The 23939-nt window shown below is 38.9% G+C and overlaps 1 protein-coding gene across 2 annotated transcripts; it reads left to right on the forward strand.

Annotated features, from left to right (window-relative positions):
* Window positions 1-17771: 17771 nt before the first annotated feature.
* On the forward strand, window positions 17772-23572 carry LOC125205920 (YTH domain-containing protein ECT4-like). Of its 2 annotated transcripts, none has more exons than XM_048105129.2 (10): window positions 17772-17934; window positions 19027-19088; window positions 19452-19513; window positions 20231-20378; window positions 21079-21146; window positions 21262-21633; window positions 21929-22435; window positions 22645-22857; window positions 22945-23115; window positions 23198-23572. In XM_048105129.2, the coding sequence occupies exons 2-10, from the start codon at window positions 19061-19063 to the stop codon at window positions 23303-23305; spliced, it is 1677 nt and encodes a 558-aa protein (XP_047961086.1). In that variant the 5' UTR covers window positions 17772-17934; window positions 19027-19060; the 3' UTR covers window positions 23306-23572. The 2 variants fall into 2 exon arrangements, with proteins under 2 accessions (XP_047961086.1, XP_047961087.1); XM_048105130.2 differs by having other exon boundaries at window positions 21274-21633.
* The last annotated feature ends 367 nt before the right edge of the window (window positions 23573-23939 follow it).

Genomic DNA, 23939 nt, shown 5'->3' on the forward strand with positions numbered 1-23939 from the left:
ATGCATGAAACGAGCCTTATCAAACTGCTCACACTTAAACCATACTTGCCCTCAAGTATGAAGACAAGAAAGAAAAGGAATAAGGCACGTTTCAATGCATGGTTTTCCCCTTAAACGACTCTAAAAAAAAAAAGAAAAGGACTCAAACTACTAGACCTAGACGCTAAGGACTTAGACAAAGAAAACAGATAAAAACACATATCAACACATAAACATATAATTACATAAACTGGTTTATTTTCTAGCAGCCATCCCCACAAGATTAAGGTCAATTCAAGAACCTACAGTCTCCGAATCTTCCCCTTCCCTTCTTCTATCTAATCGGTTTGTCAGTTTGTCAAGATAGCCCCTAACTTCACTAACTGTTGGATTCGCTCGATCACTCATTCCTCACCAGGGATGTTAGGATCGTTCGCTCTTTATATGCCATACCACTGATGCCTCGGGTCAGATAGTTCCCCTGTCTTAGCTCTTATTATAATTTTCTCCTTCCCTCCTTGACTTCGTCCAGCTTATACCTCTCTGGACTTCGTCCAGCTTATAACTCCAAATTTTTTTTTTTTTTTTTTTAACCTGGACCTTGTTCCAGTTTATTCCTCCCTTTTTAGACCCTGGACTTCGTCCAGCTTATACCTCCAGTACCCTTTCCCTAGGCCGAGAGGTTACTTCTATCACCAAAAATTTTCTCCTTCTAAGTTCTTTCCCTAAGCATCAAGTGGCAGCCCTCTCTTTTATGTGTTAGTATAAAGTGTTTAAGGCTTATAACTCACTTTTATGGAAGGCTTCACAACTAGATCAGCTGAGGCATATTCTATCGTCCTTACTTCGTCCAAATCGATTTTGATTTATTAAGGAAAAGGGCATCAAAGTTGACATGCATTCTCTCTTCAATCACTCTCACTAAGGGGCTTTGCTTTCTATTCACCAGTTATGCATAAACACATAATTTCCTACTAACTGACTACTACTAACTCCTAGACCTAGTAAACAGACACATATAATTGACACTAACTTGCACTAACTCCCCCCCCCCTCCCACTTCACCATGCTTGTCCCCAAGCATTTTTTTGTGAAGTGGAAAACAGGGCTAAGTTAGTGCGACACCTAACAGACTCACAAAACACATATTATATAAAAAAACAAACTTCTCACACTTAGACCGAGCATCGGGCTAAGTGGGAGAAGGTACACAAATTAACAAACACCAAAGCATGCTATATAAAAACAAACTTCTCACACTTAGACCGAGCATCGGGCTAAGTGGGAGAAGGTACACAAATTAACAAACACCAAAGCATGCTATATAAAAACAAGCTTCTCACACTTAGACCGAGCATCGGGCTAAGTGGGAGAAGATAGCTAACACGTATATACATAAAGATAACACAAGTATTCACAGACACATAAAAAAAAACGGCATGCTTTGTAAAAAAAACGAACTAAAACATAAAAAGACGTAAAAAGAAAAACTAAAATTTAAAATTACTTGGTTGGGGGGGGGGGGGGGTCAATTCTGGCTCTGGTCCCCCGTGGGACCAGACTTCTTGGGCATCGTCTTTGCTTTCTTCTGGCTGGGCTTGGGTTCATCATCCTTTTTGGCCTTCTGTTCCCCTGGCCTGGGGGTATCCTTCTTCACTGGTACACTTGTTGTGGTCTCACTGTCCTTTCTCTTCTTCTCTGGTGGCATTCCTTGGGTGCTGGGGGCTGGCTTCTCTGGGGTAGCTCCTGGGGTCAGCTGCCTAGATTCTGTGGGCAACTTGGGAGGCATGCGCTGCTGCTGGGCCCGGAGGATCTTTTGGTCAACCACAGTGACCATCTTCATCATTGTCTCCACGGCCTGGGCCATCTTGTCAGCTTGCGCGGCCATCATCTCCCTCTGAGCCACCGCCTCTTGGTGCAGCTTCAGCAAGATCTCTTGTTGCTGCACCGTATTTGCTCCCAGCTTCAACATCGTTTCCTCCATTCTCGTCCGCCACCCTTCGTCTTCCACCTTCTCTTCTCCTTCATCATCTACCTTCTCTGTCTTTATCTTCACTCCGTCAGCTTTCCCTACTTCGTAAAATCTCAACACGCCGTCCTTCATTATCGTCAATCCCTTGTTGAAGAAGAACGGGAGATCGAAGTATCCTGGATCGCTACACATTGGCAGGTTGATGACCGAGTTGGCTATCTTCATTGACACATTTCTCTGGAGGTATGCTCCCAGCAAGTTGCACGTGTAGAGATGGCGGTCGGAGTGAGTTCTGACTCTCTGGCACGCATAGGCAGTCCAGTACCCGAGGTGGACCTTCACATTGTTCAGCATGCACCACATGAAATACAACTCTGGAGTAGTGAGGGTTGCACCCACTTGACCCAAGAGATTGTACCCGATATATACTTGTGCTAATCGGAGTACAGGGTCAGTGATGTTCATCCCCTTCGATGCGCTTGTCTTGAACTTGGCCACCTTCTTGTGGGCAACCATCCTCCAGGCCTGCTCAGCATCGAAGCCAGTTGTATTCTTGGGCGCGCCGATCTCTCTCTCATTCCACGCTCCTTCTTCCTCCTCCTCGGGTGTCAGTAGCCCCAGTCTCAACGACCACTCCCTTATACTCATTTCCATCTCCTCGTTGAATATCATGAAGGAGATTGTGTTCGCATCGAGATCCGTAGATTGTTTGAACTTGAAAGATGTGAAAAACTCCTTTGCCAGAGCCACCGGCACCTCCGCATTGTTGTGGTTGAGAAGCCACTCAAACCCGATGCTTTTGAAGTAGGAGGTGAACTTCTTCTCCACTCCTAGTTCCTCCAGGTCCGAGAGGCACAACTTCTTTCCGAACTTCGCCGATTTTCCGTTCGTGGCTCGGCCATCACATGCCTTCTGCAGCTTTGGGTCCTCAAACTGGACCATGGCTTCCAACAACCTCTTGGTCACTAGGACCTCCATCGTCTCAAACGGGCTCTTTTCCACGGCTGGTATCTCAGCCTCCTCTTTGTCTGTTGGATGGGCAAATGGCACACGGATCGCCTCCGGCTCGCTAATCACCACAGTGGTGTTTGCGGGGCGAGATTTCTTCTGCTGGGGCTTGGCGGTATGCTTCCCCTTCCTTTTCCTTTCCGCTTCGTATCTCGTCTCCATAGCCTTCGGAGAGATTTCCTTCTCGGCTGCCACAGTCTCTTGGACCAGGGGGATTTCGTCCCCTGCCTCCTCTGTGTCCTCCAGCCTTAGGCGCTCGGGCCTGCCTACCTCTGCCTCATCCACTTGCTTCATATTACGACGGGAGTGCCTCCTCGTCAGCCTCTCATCAGTTGGTGTCCCTTGTTCATCAGTAGTTATATCGTCTATCACGACGATGTCAGTTTCTATCCCTTCACACACTTTCTCGGCATCTTGTTCATCGCCGTCTCTTTCTTCCTCCTTCTCAATATCCTCTCCTTTAGCCTTTTCTTCCTCCTCAGTCTCCTTCTCAGCAACTTCCTCATCAAAACTCTCACCTCTTCTCAGCCTCCTTGTCAACAACTGCCTCACCTTCTTCACCTACGCTGCCCTCACTACCCTTCCCATCATCAACAGTCTCCTCTACACCCTGTTCCTCCGTCTCTTCCACATCCCCTGTTTCTTCTTGCTCCACTTCCTCTACTTTGTCACCCTCCCCACCATCCTCACTCTCCTCTTTTTCCCCTTCGTCCCCTGACCCAACGGCCTCTACATCCGATGTTTCTTCTTGCTCACCTTGACTATCCCCTCTCTCCTCTATCTCTAATTCCTCCATACCCATCCTATTACCCTCCTCAGCATCAGTTTCTTCTATATTTTCAGAGGGTTCGGCGTGGGGCTCAGTTTCTGTTTGAGGAATAGTGTGTGGGGGGTTCGTCTCTTGAGTTAGGGTTTCGGATAAAATTTGGGGGTTTTCTGTGTGTGGGGGTAAGGTTTGTGCAGTGGGTGTTTCGATTAATGTATGGGGTCTTGGTGGAATTGTAAGTGGGGTTAGGGCAGGAATTACCTCTTCTTGTTTCCGGCATGCCTCCGACATTTTTGCGAAGAATTTGCTCGCCTTCGGCCCCTTCCCGAACTTCCTCATGAATTCTTCTATGACTTCCTCGGGATCCGGTTCTACTTCTTCGGATTTCGCCTCGGCGGGGTTTTCTTGTCCCGTGTTTTGCTGTGGTTGCACTACAGTCGGTATGGGCTGCGGTGGAAGTTCCGGTGCGGTGGGGTTTTCTTCTTGTGGCGGCGTGGGTGTTTTCTCTGCCATGGGAGCCGAACTCGTCGCCTCAGTCACCTTCTTTGTGGTCTTTTTCTTTGGTGGGTTTTTCCCGCGGGCTATGCGCACCGATGGATTTCCCTGCATCTTTATCTACTGTGGTGGTTTACGGCGGTGTCTTTGTGGTGGTGGCTAACGGCGGTGATTAATGGTTCTCGGATCTGCAGAGAGAAAGAAAAGTTTGGGAATTAGGAGTTATGAGAAAATAATTTTAGGTGAGGGAAGTTATTTAGTTTTTTTAGGGAAGTTATTTTTGGAAAAAAGAAAATAAAAGGAAATTAAAATAATTAAAAGGAAAAGAAAAGGAAAAGGAAAAAAAAAAAAGGAATATTATGATTGGCTGCAGGCGAACGGTCGCGTCTCTGACGCGAGCAACCGTACGCCTCGCCAGCTTTTTAAAATTCAAAATTCAAACTTCCCCCTGATTTTCCTCACTTCCCCCTGACCTGGTAATCCGAAACACTTAGTAAAAAAAAAGAAATTTGCTGAACGTCTGGGTCAAAGAGATGAGCCTTTCACACTTGTGCATTTCCACAGACGATCAGAACTTTCAAAAATCTTTTTGGGTTTTAGAAGTATATAATTAATTTTTTTTTGTATTTTCATAAAAAAAACTTATTCATGTTATTTACACCTAAATGTTTAAATATTCTTGGGAATTAACTGGTCCAGTCAGCTGATCGAAAATTTTACCCTATCTACCTGACCTAGTAATTCCCGAAGAATATTTAAACATGGCTTACTAGGCAATAGTGGAAGGTGTGTGGAGTGGAATTTCTTCCACTTCACACAACTCCGAACTATCCCTAAACACTTTCACTCTATGACCATTAACAAGGAATGGAACAGAGTTAGCATTGACTCCCTGAATTTCCACTGCTCCATGCGGTCGAATGCCAACGATTGTGTAAGGCCCTATCCATTTTGACTTCAGCTTCCCAGGCATGAGCTTGAGCTTTGATTGAAAAAGGAGTACTTTCTGCCCAACCTGCAGCTCCTTGACCCAGAGGTTTTTATCGTGCCAGAGTTTGGTCCTCTCCTTATACCACATGGCTGAGTCATATGACTCCATCCTTAATTCCTCCAGTTCCTGCAGTTGCATCTTCCTCTCTTCCTCACAGGCATGAGCCTTCATGTTCATTTCCTTGACTGCCCAGTATGCTTTGTGCTCTATCTTCACGGGCAGGTGACACATTTTTCCAAATACCAATCTGTAGGGTGACATTCCTATTGGTGTCTTGTAAGCAGTTCTGTAGGCCCAGAGAGCATCGTCTAGACATTTGCTCCAGTCCTTTCTCGAGGTATTCACTGTCTTCTCTAGGATGCCCTTTATTTCTCGATTCGAGATTTCGGCCTGCCCATTGGACTGGGGATGATACAGAGTAGATAACCGATGTTGGACTCCATACTTTCTCATCAGCGCTTCAATCGTCCTATTACAGAAGTGAGTCCCTTGGTCTGAGATGATCGCTCGGGGCACGCCATACCGGTTGAATATATTGGCCTTTAGGAATCTTGAGACTTCCTTCGCGTCGCTTGAACTTGTAGCTTTGGCCTCGATCCACTTGGACACATAATCTACAGCAACCAATATGTACGTATTTCCATACGAAGATGGGAATGGGCCCATGAAGTCCATGCCCCAAACATCAAAGATCTCGCAAACTATTATTGGAGTATGTGACATCTCATCTCTCATAGAAATCCCTCCTGTCAGTTGGCACCTACTGCAGTTCTGGCAGAACTCATAAGCATCTCTATTCAGCGAAGGCCAGTAGAAACCGCTATCCAGAACTTTTCTCGCCGTTTTTCTTGGGCCGAAATGTCCACCACACGCTAGTCCATGGCAATGGTTTAGCACGTCTCTTTGTTCCCACTCTGGAATACACCTTCTTATTACTTGATCTGGACCCATTTTCCAGAGGTATGGGTCATCCCAAAAGTAGTACTTGGAATCGCTTTTATTCTTCATCCTGGCCAGTTTGAACTGATTCCTTTGACCCAGGGGATCTTGCCTCACCACAGAATTCCATTATTGCCTTTGTGATTTCTCCTTCAGATAGCCCTTGTCCCATAATTGCTTCACACCATCCTGCAACTTCTTTTCTCATGGATTCAGTCATCTCCGAGGTGTCCACCTGTTCCTGCAATAGTTCGGTCTCAAGAAACTCCTGGACCAGGGGGTTAATGACATCAACAAAATGGAGGTTTTCCACGTTTAGTGGTTTCCTAATAGCTTCATCAATGCTGAAAGTGAATTTCTCCCCATTGTAATCCAAACAGATGGTGCCATCAAATACATCGATTATAGTCTTAGCGGTCCTCATAAATGGTCTCCCTAAAAGAACGCCACTAGACTCAGCTGTTTCGTTGTCACTCATCTTTATCACATGAAAGTCAGCAGGGTATAAAAAATTATGAACTTTTACTATCACATTTTCTAATACTCCTTCAGGGCTAATGCATGATCTATCAGCTAGTTGGATTACCACTTTCGTATCAGTCATTCTCGCTCCTACCAGTTTTTTGTATATGGAAAGCGGTAACACATTAATAGATGCACCTAAATCACACATTGCATGCTCGATTCTGACACCTCCTATAGTGATAGGTAAGGTAAACATACCTGGGTCAGTTTGCTTCGAAGGCATTATCCTTTTCTGAATTACTGCAGATACATTCTCCCCGATCACGATCTTCCCGTCAGATTTTGCCTTGCCTACAACGAATTCCTTAATGAATTTGCTGAACGGGGGAAGCTTCAAAGCCTCCAGGAACGGGAGGTTGATCTCCAGCTTTCCAAAGATCTCCATGAAATCCACGGGGTTGTCCTTTTTCTTCTTGGCATCTCCTCGGTAGGGAAAAGGTTTCACCCTCTTTATCGTGTTGGTAGGATCTTCCTTAGAGGGTTCTTCCGCCTCTCCCTCTTCTTTTTTTTCAATTTCTACCTCAGGCTCCGGGTCTAAGAAAAATGAGTCTGCCATCCGAGGTAACGATCCTCCCAAGTCACCGGCTTGAGGATCATCCTCTGCTCTAACTTCTTCTTTTTGCTGGACCGGGTGGATATCCTCTTCGCTCCTTGGCACTGACATTTCATCATTTTCCTTCAGCTTGGGTCCTTCATATGCTTTCCCAGATCTCAGGGTAACCTGGTTGATGTTTGCCCTTTCTGGTGGCTTTACTGAGGCTGGAATCCTTCCCTCATTCCCTCGCATGTCGCTCAGGGATGTTGCGATCTGAGATAATTGCTTCGACATCAGATCCATCGCGGCCTTGTGCTCCTGCTGGGCATCCTGGAGTTTGTGAACCACGTCATTATTTGCCACCAAGTTGTTCTGCATGTGCTGTTGAGAATTCACTAGGTCATGGACCATATCATCCAGATTCCTCTGGGTCCGAGTGTTCTGTTGACTTCCACTTGGCCCTTGACCATGATTTGGTCCACCCCCTTGATGCGGGCGAAAGTTTCCTTGACCTCCTTGGTTATTGTTGTACTGATTTCCTGGCCCTTGATAGTTGTTGTTCCTCTGGTGTGGGGGTACATATGAGCTTCCCTGGTTATTTTGGTTCCTATTGTTCCAGCTGGATTGATTTCCTTGACCTCCTTGGCTCCAATCACCTTGTGCTCCTTGATTCCAGTTGCCTTGCCCCTCTTGACTCCTTCCGGACCAGTTGGGTTGGTTCCCTTGGTTTCCTTGGTTTCCTTCCGAGTTAGTAATCTGGAGTTGAGGGTTTTGATTCCCCTCGGACCATCTGAAGCATGAATTGTCCCTCCATGGAGCGTCTTTGATTCTCCATTGGTTCCAATTGTTGCCTTGATTATTTTGGTTCCAATTTCCTACTGCATTTATATGGGCTGGACAATCCATTCCTCCTTGAGATCCGCAATAATTGTAACCATCCTCTGGACCCAGTGCTTGTTTTTCTTTCTCTGTTGGACCCGGTGAATCGTTCTTCCCCAGGGCAGTTAGAATAGTTTTCTCGAGCTGCTCCATTCTAACATCCATCCTTGCATCCACTCGGGCATCCACCCTTTCTTCATTTTGCACTGTGACTGTATCCGCATTCCCTCTCCTTAGAATGGTACGAGGTGAATCGTATGCCTTTTTTGCATCAATTAATCTTCCCAGTATCTCTCGGGCCTCGCTCACCTTCCTCTTGGTGAAATTTCCTCCACTAGCGGTGTTCATCAGATCTTTGGACTCAGGTTTCGCCCCTTCATAGAATAGATAGTAGGTTTCGGCTTCCATCATCCGGTGGTTTGGACAAGCGTCGAGCAACCCCTTAAACCTGGACCAATACTGACTCAACGATTCATCATATTCTTGCTTACATTCTTGGATCTCCTTCTTGAGAGCATTCATTTTGTTAGAAGGGAAGAAGTAATCCAAGAACTCCAACTTGAAGTCTTTCCACGTATTGATTGAGTCGGGTGGCAGCCTTAACAACCACGTGTTAGCCTCCCCCTTTAGCGCGAATGGGATCGCGCGTAATCGATAATCCTCCTCTGTTGCATCGTTGGGTCTCTTCTGAGTGCTGCAAAGCTTACTGAATTCATTGAGGAACTCATAGGGGCACTCATTCCTTCGACCCGAGAAAGTGGGGAGAATGCCCAGCACATTAGTTTTGATGTCGATCGCCCTCTGGCGCTGGGTAGAGACGATGGCCTGGGCAGGCTCGCCATCTAAATGGGCAGTTAGCCAGCCAATCTCCGGGTCGTCGTCGCCTGCGTTGGCCATGCTCTCAACGCTTTCCTCCTCTGTTTCTGAGGTTGACTTTGGTTCCTTCTTTACTGACGAAGTTGACTCCTCGTCGCTCTCCGAACTCAGGTGAACTGGATCCCCTGTTGTAAGCCCCGATCTGTTGGTAACTGGGAATATAGTTTCCTTGACCCGCCAACTGGTCTGGGCGCTTCTCCAACCAGGTTAGTTGTTCCAGTGTCCGAACCGGTAGCTCCTGTTCATAAACTGAAAAAAGAAACAAAAGAAAACATGTTAAATAAATTATTTACACCAAAACATTCGCAAGCACACTAACAACACCATGTTCCCCGGCAACGGCGCCATTTGACAAGTCCTAAGAGTGCAGTGCAGGTTTGTGCTGTGTGTGATATCACTCAATCTAACAGGTCCAGAGGATTCTACTAGACTCCAGAGGCTAGAAAACCGTGGAACTATCAGAAAGGGGTCGTTGGGTGCACTTTGTCCCTTCAAAAATCTCAACCCACTATACTACAACTAGCATAGGGAAGTAAAGGATCGATACCACGAGGAAGCAGGTGTTGCGGAACTGTAATTGAGGATGTTTTGGGAAAGGGTTGGCTGCTGCCACGCAATTTTTGTGGGTCGAGAACTTAAACTACTGGGTCTGAGAGATAAGCGAAATTTTAATCTACCTATCGGGTCTAATAGATCAGGAGAACTTTACTCTACCTACTGGGTCTAAGAAACGAAAGCGTACGGAACATACATGACTCAGAGAAAATGAGATATTTTAAAGTTCTAAGACAGCTGGGGTAAACTTGACTAGACAGACTTTCCTAATTTGGACAGACAAGCATAAAGCAAAAAGCAAGACAAATTTCCTCAAACTACCAGGGTCTGGAAAGCATGCAGAAAAGTAAAAGAGACAAAGTAGATCGTACTGACCGGTCTAGCAGATATGCAGAAAAAGTAAAGTACATGCAGAAAAGTACTGACATAAAGCAGATCTGGTTCTAACTACCAACAACTTCATCTTCTTCGGGAATCAAACGAGAATAGCAGATAAAACAGGGTATTAAACACCATGAAAACAGAGCAACCTTAAATCTAAACTTAAAACGAGACTTAAAACGAGAAATTAAAGCCTAAACTAACAGATCTACGCTACTGGACCTAAAGGATGCAGAAACAGAAAGTAAATAGCCATAATCATGCATAACGTAAACATCAAGCACCAAATATGCGAAACTCCAACTCCGAAACACCAAGATTCAACAAATCCAAACATCTTCATATGCAAATTTCCAACCTCCAACAACAAACCAACAGATCTCAGCTCCAAACATCCAACAATAAACAAAGACGAAAGTAAAAAGCAAGAAATAAAGATCAACTCAGCGAGATCCAACAAAAACCAACATAAACTTCCATAATAACTAGAAATAGGTCTGAATCCAGTAGATCAAAGCAAGAAACTAGAGTTACGAAACTAAAAACCAACAAGTTTTAAACGAAAGCAGATAAGATTGTTTCTTCGCCTCCACAAGGCGGTGTTACACAGCAAAATGACAACGACGATGATGAGAACCACGGTGGCCAGAATCCTCCATGTCCAAGTGCGCAGCAGTCGAAGATGAAAATTTGAAGTAGGGAACTAGAACTAGAGCTAGGAGAGCGTAGAAGTGGCTGTTCTCGAACCTCTTTCTTCTTCAAGGTTGAGCTCTTTATATATGTGAGGCTCTGATCCCTAGGGCATCCCCTCTGGTGATTTTACGCTCCTGCCCTTGAGTAAGACTCTTTAAAATAATTTGCTCTCGCTCCATTCTGCTCCTGTTGCCAACTTTTGATTCTCCCAGGTCTGAACGACGACTTCTGATTTTTGCTTCAATTTCATCTCTTTTGCATCTGCCAGGTCAGGTAACAACAACCCCTGGGTCTGACAGATTTACTACGCACCTGAACTCAATAACGCACATTAGCGCCCCAAATGCACAGAATTTTAACCCTAAACCAATGCATGAAACGAGCCTTATCACTCTGTTTCATTCATTTTGCTTATTCCAGAATTAGGAAATGCTGGTTGTTATTAAAATGTATTTGTTTGCTTATTGAAGATTGATTCTTTGCTTATTCTAGAGTTAGAAAATGATTGGTCTCATGATAGACCCTGTTTCATACATTTGGGTTACGTTTTTTGGGCATTAAGAATTGCTTGTTTTTATTTTGTTGGTTGCTTGGTTCTTTGTTGTTATTTGCTTGGTGTCAGTGCATTTTACATTTTTGCTTATTTATGGCTTCATATCTGCTTGCTTTAAAGATAGTAAATGTTCCATCTTATGTTAGATCCTATTTTCTTCTATTTTTTTACGCTTTGCTGTGAGGGGAATACTTTTATTTAAGTCTATGTTGTTGTTTGATTGGGTGTTATCTCAGTTTATATGTATGCTTGTTTATGTATGACTATTTGCTTGTTTAAAAATAAGCATATGGTTAATATTAAATTAGATCTTCGTTTGATTATTAGTTATTTTGGTTTTGCAAAGAGTGAAACTTATACAATGGTTAGAAATACCAAGACAATGAACTTAATTATTACTATTGGTCTAAACACCGAAAAATAATTAATAGGAAATACCTTTATTTGGCCCTTCCTTAACTATTAGCAACGATTTTGTGATGAGACATCGAGTATATATCATCAAAATAATCTATAAAATATTAAGAAAAGATACCAAAAATTCAAAATCATCAATAATAAATATAATATAATAACATAATAATCAAAATATAAAAATACATAAAATGATACGCGAATTAAGAATTAAGAATTGTAAATATATGTTTAAAACAATCATTCATATCTCTCTATTGAAAAATGTAAATCACAACATATACACGCGGAACTCTAACTAATGTAAGAAATATTAGGATAAAATTCTCGAGTTAAGTATGTTACAATTCTTCCCTCTCTAAGAATTGTAAGAAATATTGGGATAAATTCTCGAACCATATATACACGCGGTACTCTAACTGCTGCAATCAAAAGAAAAAAAAACAACAACAAATGAAATGGAAATTGTCCAGTTAATATTTTTGAGAATTTTGTATGCATGTTTATAATGATAGATTGAAATTAAAGTCTAGGAAAAACATTACAATTGAAAATCTATTTGGAGATTTTGTTGTTAAGACCAATTATTACTACTATTGGTCTAAAGAGCCAAAAAATAATCAATAAATACCTTCATTTTGGCCATTCCATAATCTTTAAACACGATTATGTGACGAAATTCTGAATTACATGTCATCAAAATAACCTATAAATATATATTAAAAGATACCTAAAAATCAACATTATCATCAACAACAAATATAATATGATAACATTCTAACCTAAATATAAAATTGCATAGAATGATGGATGAATTACCGATAGCAAAAAATAATAAACAAATCAAGAAACCAATTAGTATTACTATCTGTCTAAACACCGGAAAATAATTAATAGGAAATACCTTTATTTGGCCCTTCCATAACCATTAGCAACGATTTTGTGATGAGACATCGAGTATATATCATCAAAATAATCTATAAAATATTAAGAAAAGATACCAAAAATTCAAAATCATCAATAATAAATATAATATAATAACATAATAATCAAAATATAAAAATACATAAAATGATACGCGAATTAAGAATTTAGAATATCAAAAAATACTATATTGAATGGATAAATCGATAATTCTTTCAAAATGGAGGTCTTGGCCAAAAATGCCACAATACTGCTAGGGTTTGGTGTCCCTTGCAAAGCGGAAGACTAGTACAAAATAAATAAATCAGACATGCGATTAATCAATTCACATGTTAAACAGATAATTACATGCTAGAACGCAAATAATTCATGCTTAGAAAATATAAATCCTAAACATGATTTCTACGGTTTAGAGTTACCGATTTGATTCTCCAAAGAATCGACGATTGCTCGCGCCTTCTCCACGTGATGATCTTCAATAATAGGACCACAGATCTTCTGACTAGTTCCCGAACTGTATCTCGAAATCAGGGTGGACTGATCTTATCAAAATACTAGGACTCGAATAAAAAGAAGATAGAAATTCCTCACGGAGGAGAGCTGAAGAATTTTCGAGCTCCTCTACTAATTAGAGAGGGGGACGAAAATTTCATCTAATAATAATTGTCATTCTGTCTCTCCTTTATTCTTCTATTTATATTAAGTTCATATTGGGTCCAGTCAGGGATCTATTTTGGAAATGGGCTCCCCCAATTAGCTTTTTACTAATTAAATTGAACCCACAATTTAATACAAGTTTATATTGGAATATTACGAGCAGCAACTACAGAAGTAATATTGCACTCCCCATCCAAATCCGAAATTACAAGTAATCCGGGTTTCCGTTATTTATATTATTTATTTCCCTAGCTTAAGATATAAATGTCCATTAATTAATTGAAGTCTGCTATGGACTTAATTAATTAACATCTTATTAATTCCAAGAGCGGACTCAGCAAGAAACACTTATTTATTATTCATAGAGTAATAAAACTCCAACTGGTCAGTTTTCCGAATAATAAAACTTTGTTCAAGCTCCTCTTGAGGACATTATCAAACGACACTCACCTCGCGCACGATTCAACATAATAGCAATTCTAGCACCGCTAGATATTAATCACCTCTACCCAATATATCAGGATTATTGGGTTGCGAAAAACCTGCACCATTTGATAAGTCAAAGTAGTGCATAATCAATACCGTATGCTCAATGCTAACGTATGTAGATTAAGAAATAGTTATTTATCAAGACCCAGTCTTTCAGTAGATAGCATAAAGACACGTCGTCTTGCTGTTAGATCCATTCAGTGCTATACCACACCAAGGTCATCTTATTTCAGTAAGGCTTAGAAATAATCAGACTGACATTGCAACCTTTCACAATAGGTAGTCTAAGCCTATCTGGGTTGTGAAATTCTACTTTTTCTTTTGCAAAGCATTGCATAGAACCGACTGTGTTACCTTAAAGAGGACGTCGTCCACAACCAGTCTATTAAGCAAAAGACTTAGACTTTGTTTGCTTCTTATACATTTAAATGTTTATAAAACATCTTATAAATGCACAAGCAAACACAATGTAATAATATATTGATTCTATTCGTGCGAAACTGCTCGAATAAAACTGAATCGGGTTAAAAGTGGATTATAGAGTTTTACGTATACAAGCAAGATTCTATTCGAGTGAAACTTGTTCGAAACATTAAGGTAAAATAGCTAAACCGTAGAAAAGCATGTTTTATGTTTCAATTATTCTAAAACATAATTTATTTGAGTTATGAGCATGATACATGAGATAATTGCGCGAATAGAATTTGCCTAAATAATCTGCTAAATAGATCTTGATTATCTGATTTATTTGTTGAGCATAAAAATCGCACGCTTCCGCTGCCAGTCCCTTCAGGGTCTACTTACCATTTATGGTAAAGGTGAAATGTGATTCTTATTGTTATCTGGATCGAAATGGCAAATGTGACACTTATTGTGGGACGGATATAGTACTAGTTAAAATCCAATCCCGCATTTATCCATAATCTAACCATAATGCTAACTCTATAGTCTATATTGAGGATAGAGGGAGTAGTTCGAATCCAATTCTCCATATATCCATGATTTAGCCCAAAATACTAAAACTATAGTTTAAAGAGACAAGCCTAGAAGACAACAGACTAAATAATTTTTTAGATCCATGATGTAAATTGAATTGAATTGGATATTTTACCAAACATAGGATTTTGAATTTTATTAAAATTAAATCAATTCCATAAAAATTCTAGTTTCAATTCAATTCCAATTACATGTAAGACATTGTAGAATTCGAACCTTAGAGTTGGAATTGGAAGCTTTGTTGCTTTTCGCAGCGGAAGATTTACAATTTAACAAAATATAAAATAAGTCTATTCAGCTTGATTGAAAGATAATTTCAAAAAAATATTGATAGTACAAAATAGTACTCCCTCCATTCTATTCTAGCTTAAATGTTTAATTTGTTTTCGGTACGTGTTTTGAGAAAATGATACTAATAAGTTAAATTGGATAGAAAAAAAGTGTGAGAGAGAATAATGTTGAAGAGGTTTTCCTCTTGACATGAGCTAGAACGGAGGGAATAGTAATTTATAACTTGGTCATATTATTAATCAATACTATCTATTAATATTATCAACTGAATGGAAATATATTGATTTAGGACATTTTTAACATTGTTCAAGCTATATTCACCTTCTCCTTGACTCAATGTTGGTTTCCATCCATTAATCTTGTGCAATAGATGTTATCTAATTGTGTAGCCCTTCTATGAAGAACAAGCATGTGAATTATTCATTTTATTTTATAGTGTACGTCTAACAATGTTTGCGTTTGTATCAGTCGTGGATCTAGACCTAGAAAATGGCAGGAGCGTAATTTAATATTTTAAATATTTATAAATTTAATATTTAAATATTAAATATTTAATTTGATATTATTTTTAATAATAAAATAGATAATATTATATTAATATTTAAGTAACTTTAGCTTCATTAATAAAATATAAACATGACTTGCAAATATGTATTATTCATTTAAAATATAAAACTATCGTAAATATTAAATACATTCATAAACATCGTAAATATTATATTCAAAAGTGATATAAATATAATAAATATTTAGATTTCAAAAATATTTAAAATGTTTATTTTGTTACATAAACAATAGTAAGATGCATGGATCACAAATTATAAGTACTTTGATGTGAATCAAATGATGCTAATTCTACTTCAAGATTTCTCCTATTTTTGATATTAAAATCATCTATCAATTAATCATTAAAGTTTGATTATTATATATTAGTTGATAGATGTACATGTGGAGTGACTACAATGAGCCAAAGCGGTGGGGTCTGATTCAAAGTGTTCGTTGTCTATTAGGATGGTGTCCAAATTCATTTATCTTACCACCATTATCTTCGTCTTTGAAATAGCTTCGCGTGGGTACCTTGTACGCCTTAATCAGAGCTCGGATGAAGAAGTTATGGCCATTTGACGAAGGTTGCGTGGAGCAGTGCGAACACGGCGAAAACGCCCGGGTCCAGTAGAAACGCCTGGGTTGGCATAAAAAATGCCCGGGTCGGGCATTTTTCTCGAAAACTGCCGAATTTAGTCTTCAAATTGGTTTTTGGAGCGGTTTCTAGGGCGTTATTCAAATTTTCCAGACGAGAAAGGAGGGGAAAAGAGAGGAGAAAGGAAGAGAGGAAGATTGGAGGTGCAATCATTCAACTTCCATCATCCTGGAGGAGATTTGCTACCATCTACACATCAATTTTATGTGTTCTATGGTTCTTCTTTATTGGTTGTAGATGTGTAACTAAACTTTTACGTTGCTCCTAATTTGTGAAAGACGTGAATTACTTTTGGATTCTATGGATTAATATTAATTTATGATCTTTTTCTACAGTGCTTTTTACATTAAATAATAATTCCGGCCTGATTTATTATTCAATCATGTCTTTTAGCCAATGTCTCTTTAACTTGGTTAAAAGGTGAAAACGTAGATAAAGAGTTTGAGATTTGAACATGTTCAGTGTGAGTAGAATGAACGAGATATTTACAACTTTCATTAGATTAATCTTTAATCCATAACTAGCTTTATTGGTCCATTAAGTTAATTCACAATTGGAGCATATTATGAGCAATGTTCTCACTCTCTTGGTTTTATTTTGTGTCGTCATTTTTTTCTTCACTTATTTTTGTTTCAATTTGGTTTCTCAATCCAAAAATTCAAAAAATTTACTTGCTTTCGAATTAGATAACCGTACGCCTTCCTGTGGTTCGACACTCTTTTACTACAATTACATTTGTACTCTTGCAGAAAAGTTGTAATTTTAGAACTATTTGATATACCTGTGTGTTATTAGTTCATTGATATAAAAGCACGAAAAATACACGTCATACTTTAAGACAAAAAAACATTAACATAAAATAAAAAATAATTTTAACTAAAGAATAAATATAACAACATAATATATGCAATTTAGTAAAAGTTTAGATTTCATAAAGTATTTAAAGGTATGATTTTGATAATAAGAAGAAATATGAATTGGTAAATAGAAAATGTATTGAACCCTAGACCTCTACACTTCACGGAGGGGAAGAATATGCTATTTTCAGCTCGATTCAAGGAAAAGTTTATGTCTTTCGAACGATCGGAAGAGGGCGACCGCCCCTCTTTCCCCCTAGTTCCGCCGGTGGTTTGCATCATTCAAAGTTTTAAATTAAGTAGTGAAATACTCCCACCGTCCTCCATTAGGAGTAACACTTTGACCGGACACGGGTTTTAAGAAATGTAAAGAAAAGTTGGTTGAAAAAGTTAGTGGAATGTGAGACCTACTTTTTTATATTTGTTTTATAATAAAATGTGAGTGAAATGAGTTAGTGGAATGTGTGACCTACTTACCATTTATGGTAAAAATGAAGTGCTACTCTTAATTAGGGACGGACTAAAATGAAAATTAGTATTTTTTATTCGGGGACGGAGGGAGTAACTAATAACTAAATTATTGAAAACGACCACCAGAAAATATCTGAGTTTTAAGCACGAATCAATGATGGTTGAGTGATTGGAGAATTCGAAAACAACTTGTTCTCTTAAATACGAAATTTCCATTTTAATCCTATACAGCAATTTGCGCATTATTTTTAAATTTAAATGGAATCTCTCGATCCAACGGCTCGTATTACTCCTCTATGCAATCAAGAGAGCCGTCGGATCTTTCAAGGGTTTTGTTACATTCCCCTCACTACCTTCGCCTCCTTCTCCTCTCTTCATTTTCCCGCAGCCTCTCTACTCTCAACTGGGAAAGCCGTTTCGCTGATTCGTATATTTGACGGCGGTTTCCCCATTCTGTGGCTGGACCAATTTTCAAACTCAATAATAGGTATGTTTTTATCCTTTTTCTCGCCCATCTTTGCTATCCTTTTCTTTGTTTGGTGCCGATTTTGAAGGCGGAATGGATCTCGAGTTGCTTTCTGCTTTTCTAGTTTCATGAATTCATCGTGTTAAGCTTCTGTGCATTTACACTGTAGATGGTAATCTTGCTTCATGCATACCGAAAATGATAAATTTCAGAAATGAAGCTGAAGATATTTGAATTTTCGTGTTCATCTTTCGCTTTTGGGGTTTAGCTTCCAAATCTCAGTCACGCTTCATCGGTTCATTCTTCTTCAAATCTATGACTTATTGAGATTGATGTATCTCGGTCTGGCTCAAAAATTGCTAATTTTCTGCAGAATAGATATTTATTCTCTATGTGTATGCGCTGTTTAATAGTACTACTATTTCTATCTCGACATGTTATGAATTGAGGTCACTATTAATCTTTGGTTATTTGGATTTATGCCTTCTGTTTGGCCCTTATGAATTTGTGGTTATATGTAAGAGGGAATGGCTTTCTCTACTTGTTGCTATCAGAAGTTAAAACTGTCTCTTCTATTTGTTGTCTCTTCAACCAAGTCAAACAAAATTTCAGGAGTTCCCGTGGGTATCCCATTTCTTATGGGTGTGCTCCCCCATTCCCCCCAAAATAGTTGAAAATATAATTTTCTTGTTTATACATGAGCCACGTAGAAGTCCTCTCTCCCTTCTCTCTATTTTTTTTTTATTATTATTATTATTATTATTATTCTTTTGGTTAGTAAAAGTTGAGTGTATTTTTCCATATACATTAATATCTTGGAATTTCTAAAGAGACAAGAATCTTGAGCGTCTTTCTTATGAGAGAAGAATAGCATCTCCTTTTGCTAGGGGTATGGGGGTTGCCTTTTTAATTTTGATTATGTTTCAATATTCACCAAATGTTCTGATTTTCCACAGAACTTAATGTTTTGGCTACAGGAAAGGTAAACTGAAGTGATTATATAAAACGTGACTGACTCCTGATCTTGCACAATGCTTATGCAATTTTTCCCACCTTGCAAAATAAGTATGTGCTGGCCACTTACCTTTTAAAAAAAATTGTTGTTTGTTGCAGGTCAACCATCAACGAGATAATATTGGAGTTTAATATGGCCGGAGAAAAGAAAACAGAAACATGTATGTCCTTTTGGTTCTTTGGTCAATGTTAGCTGTAGGAATGTAGTATGACTTCTATTGTGTAGTTATTAAGACATACCATTGTGGTGCCCATGGTGGAGTTTTGTCAGTGTGCAAACTCTCACCATAGCATTGGTGCAATGTTCTCAAATAATCACTCGAAAATTTAACTGTTTACTTGATATGATGCCATATGCATGAAGAAAACTGATTGACACTTCTTCCCTGCAATATTGGTATTTCCTTGAACGTTTTAGTCTTGTAAATCTGATTTGGGTTGCTATGGACATGTGTGATCTAATTCAGGTATAGCTTGTATTAAACTATTAAATGTACTATCTGATTACATTTTCTTGCACACAGATCAGCTAAACGCTCCTGTTGCGAAGTCTGAATCGTCAATCAATATTCCTGATAAAGATATGGTAAGAGTTGGTTGTCTTTGGTTTATTTCGTTCTGAAACTAGCTTGTCTTATTGTTTTAAGACATGCTTTGTTGTCATATGATATACTTCCTGATATTCATGTAACATATAGTACTCATATACAGCATCTTCTTCTACTGTATAAATCTCTTCATGTATATGTGCGCTTCATCCCTTGTTTAAAAGAACTAATGTAAAACCCTTCTGAGCTCCTTTGTTACTTGTTACCTGCCCAAGAGTAGTAGCAGGTGCACCTTCGTCACTGAAGTGGTGTTTTCAATAGTCATGATTGCTTTGCAGTTCCTCTTGTTAGACATTTCAATCATATTCATCTTCTCATCCTATTTCTTCCTTTATTTGTTCCTTCAGTTGATTATTTCAGCTCTCAAAATGTACTTATACTTTAAAAGTTTTCTGACAGTATTACAGCAACACAGCAATCCATGATTATGGTTTTTCACAAATAAATTTTCAAGGGGACTGGACACGAATGTATTACCAAAATCAGGGATTAATATTGTGCAAAACAACTTCATCATATTCTTTTTCTTTCTTGCACTCGTTATAATTGAGATGCATGCATATTGTTTTGCAATTTATGATTCTATGATAATGGCATCAATTGAATCAGAAAGTAAAAAAATTGTATTCTACAGGTTTCCCATATTGGGAACACAATACTATTATGTTTCTTAACCTGAGGTCTCCTGTTTTCAGGTGAAAGATGGATTTCCATCCGAGCCTGTGTCGTCTGTATCTGCTGGGGGCAATGTTGTGCCTGGAAAAAGTGCAACTGATCAATCTGTAAGTTCGGAGCAGGGTCCCTATTATCCACCTACCAGCTGTTATGATTATTATTATCCGGGTAAGGTTTTCATCTCCATCAGGAATTTAGAACAGTTTATATCTTCCTCCCTCCGTCCCCCATTAGTTGTCCACTTTGGTTCCGGCACGGGTTAGAAATGTAAAGGAAAGTGAGTTAAAAAGTTAGTGAAATATGGGTCCTACTTTTGTTTATTGGTTTCATAATAAAATGTGAGTGGAATAAGTTAGTGGAATGTGGGGCCTACTTACCATTTATGGTAAAAGTGAAAGTGGACAATTAATGGGGGACGGACGAAAATGGCAAAAGTGAACAGTATTGACATTTTCAACTGAAATAAATGATTGCTTTCTTTATAGTATAACAGAAATACTGTAGTGCAGGAGTTCTGGAGAATAATAATAGTATTACATTAGGCTATGAAAATGTTTAGTTTATCATATTATATGGTAAAGACATTAACTTGTCAGTGTTTGATTTGTAGAGGTGCCAGTGCCACTTTATGAGGTTTAATTCTATAATTAGGTTGCCATATGTGATCTCTTGTTTCTGTCTGTAGCTACTAGCTAGAACTTACTGCAATCTTTGTAAACCTTATCAACGCAATTGTTTCTTGGCCATCAGAATGGGGCGAGCATTTGGGGACGGGGGTACTTACTGTAATGGTTGGATGGATGTTTTTTCCTTAAAATTGAAGATTTTAGATATGTTTTTGATCCATTAAATTCCTTATATTCTACAGGATACAATGGGAACTTTACCCAGCCTGATGACAAAGGTTTTCCTAACACTCCAGGTGGTTCTTATGCGGTATGCTCTTTGTGGCGTGCTTTCTTGATTTGTAAATTCCTGTTTTTCTGTCTGTACTTCAATATGTATTTTTCTTGAATATTACTCCTTGTATGATGATTCTCTGACTTACCAGGGAATTCAACAGGATAATGCTTCACTCCTATATTACGTTCCTGGCTATGGTCCATATTCAACTGGTTTTGTGGGTGTTGATGGAAAACAAGCATACACATCATCTGAATATCCCTGCTCATATGGGTCAGAGGTGTTTCCATGCTATACATATGATTCGACCTATGCTGGGAATGGTTCGTCCAGCAATAAAAGTGGCTCTGTAAAATCTGCAGGCACTAGTGGCTCTGGGAGGTCAAATGGCTTTAATGTTGCCAAAACTCATAGCAACCTCTCAAGCAAATCTTCAGCTTTACCTTATAATTACAAAACACAACAGCCAAATTCTTCGAGTTCTGTCTATCAGAATCAGTCTCTTCATCCATTGAACAAGGTATTGTCTTAGGATCAATGTATTTCAAATCCAGCTGCTTGTTTCGATGATTGACTATCACATTTTAACATGGAGAGGAGAAACGGATGAAACTACTGTATGATATTTTTTGTTTGGAATCTCATAATAGCAATTTTGTTCCCAAGTTCACTTTGTTACTAAAAACTCATTTGGCCTAGTATAATTTGGTCCATTGAATTGTGCAAAGATTATGTGATTTTGTATTCTGGCTTCTGTTGTGCTTTATATCATTGCTTTGATGTTTGTTCTTATCCTGGTTTTTATTTTCTTGCAGTTTGGTGCTGGTTTCCAGTCATCTGGCCTCATGAGAGGAATTCAGCCTTCTGGAAACTTCTCTTCATTTACTAGCCGGAATCCTCGTCCTTTTCCGCAATATGGTCAGGTGAATTACCAGTCGAATGCTGGTTTATGGAACAACAACTACAGATCCAGGTCAAGAGAAAATTTTGGCAGAAGTGGAGAAGTCAAAGCTGCGAGTGAACTAACTCGTGGCCCTAGGGCTGACAGTAAGAATTCCTCTAAGTCGCCAGCTGATGTCGAACAATTGGGTTTCGCAATTGATAGAGATAAATACAACTTACAAGAGTTTGAGGCAGTGTATGATAGTGCAAAGTTCTTTGTGATCAAGTCATATAGCGAAGATGATATTCACAAATGCATCAAATATGATGTCTGGTCAAGTACTCCAAATGGCAATAAGAAGTTAGATGCTGCTTTCCGTGAAGCTGATGCTAAAACGACAGAGGCAGGCAAAAAATGTCCAGTGTTCCTATTTTTTTCGGTGAGTTTGTGCTCCTTTATTTGACCTAGTACAAGAAGTTAGTAGTTGCTGTTATTATTGGCCACATCATTTTATCTTCTTATAGTCATGTTATTATTATCGGTCATATACCTTATGTATCTTCTTATAACCATGTTTTTTGCGTTCTGTATTTAATTTTTTTTGTATCTGGTAATTGTGAGTCACAAGATTTGTGTTGTGTACTTCAGGTGAATGGAAGTGGGCAGTTTGTCGGTGTTGCTGAGATGATTGGCCATGTTGATTTTAGCAAAAATATGGACTTTTGGCAGCTCGACAAATGGAATGGCTTCTTCCCATTGAAGTGGCACATCATAAAAGATGTCCCCAACACTCAATTGCGACACATTATCCTTGAAAACAATGATAATAAGGCCGTTACTTATAGCAGGGACACTCAAGAGGTAAATATTTCCTTTTCCCAGATTTCAATTCATCATTACAAGCTTGTATTTTGGTTGATCCTGTTTAACTCTACCTGTTTCTTGCAGGTTGAACTGAAACAGGGCCTAGAAATTCTAAGCATATTTAAGAATTACTCTGCTAAAACTTGCGTGCTCGATGACTTCAACTTTTATGAAAATCGTGAAAAGGCGCTGAAAGCAAAGAGGAGTGGTGTACCTGTTTCTCAAACCAATGGCTTTAGAAACAATGATTATGAGGTGAGCTTTTGTGATATACACATGCTTAAGCTTATTGATGTTGATGCAAATGTTTTACTTCTAACTGATATCTAATGTACAGAAGCACTCTGGAGAGTCTGCCAAGAACAATCAGTCAGATACTCCATCACTTGTTTCGCTGACTGAAAACCTTTCGCTCGAGACTCAACCTCTGCAGAGTAGTATATGAGCGCGATCAGTTAGGATAATATAGGGGGGAGAGAGGTTGATTTTCATCAGTTTTGTTAGGTAAGTTTTTCATTGTTTTCAAGATTCCCATTACCCTGATTTTTTTATATCTTTTTAGTGATTCGCGTTTGGATCTTTGTTGCGTTTGGATCTATCTTGATTTTTCATTGGTAACATTAAATCTCTGGATTTTGTTTACACCTGCTAAGTGAGGGAGACTGTCGAACAGCTGTTGAAGATCAAATTCATTGAGTAGTTTCACATTTAATCATGTTATGATTTTTCTCTTTTACGTCTCTCTATTATAAATGTATTTACTTGCATATTGCATATTTTTTGAGGTCCCAACATCAAAAGATTCTTAAATATTCGCTGTTGTGTTACGAAAAAATTCAGGTAAAACATTTAAAAGAAAATATAATTTCTATGTAATTTTCTAGGCATTTATCCAACAATTCAACATCTGTTGCATAAATCCGCAAGGCTTTTTTCAAGTAATTTAATATATGTTTAAATACGTTTTCTAGAAAAATAAACAAGGATCACAAATCATTTACTATTACGTTTCGATATTATTAAGTATGAAGGATAAGGTCTTAAATTTGTTTCATTTATTTCTAAAAGAAGGATAAGAT

Source organism: Salvia hispanica, chromosome 6 (assembly GCF_029641045.1).
Source record: "Salvia hispanica isolate PSC_SH4W2 chromosome 6, Shi_PSC_v1, whole genome shotgun sequence".
Taxonomy (NCBI): Eukaryota; Viridiplantae; Streptophyta; class Magnoliopsida; order Lamiales; family Lamiaceae; genus Salvia; species Salvia hispanica.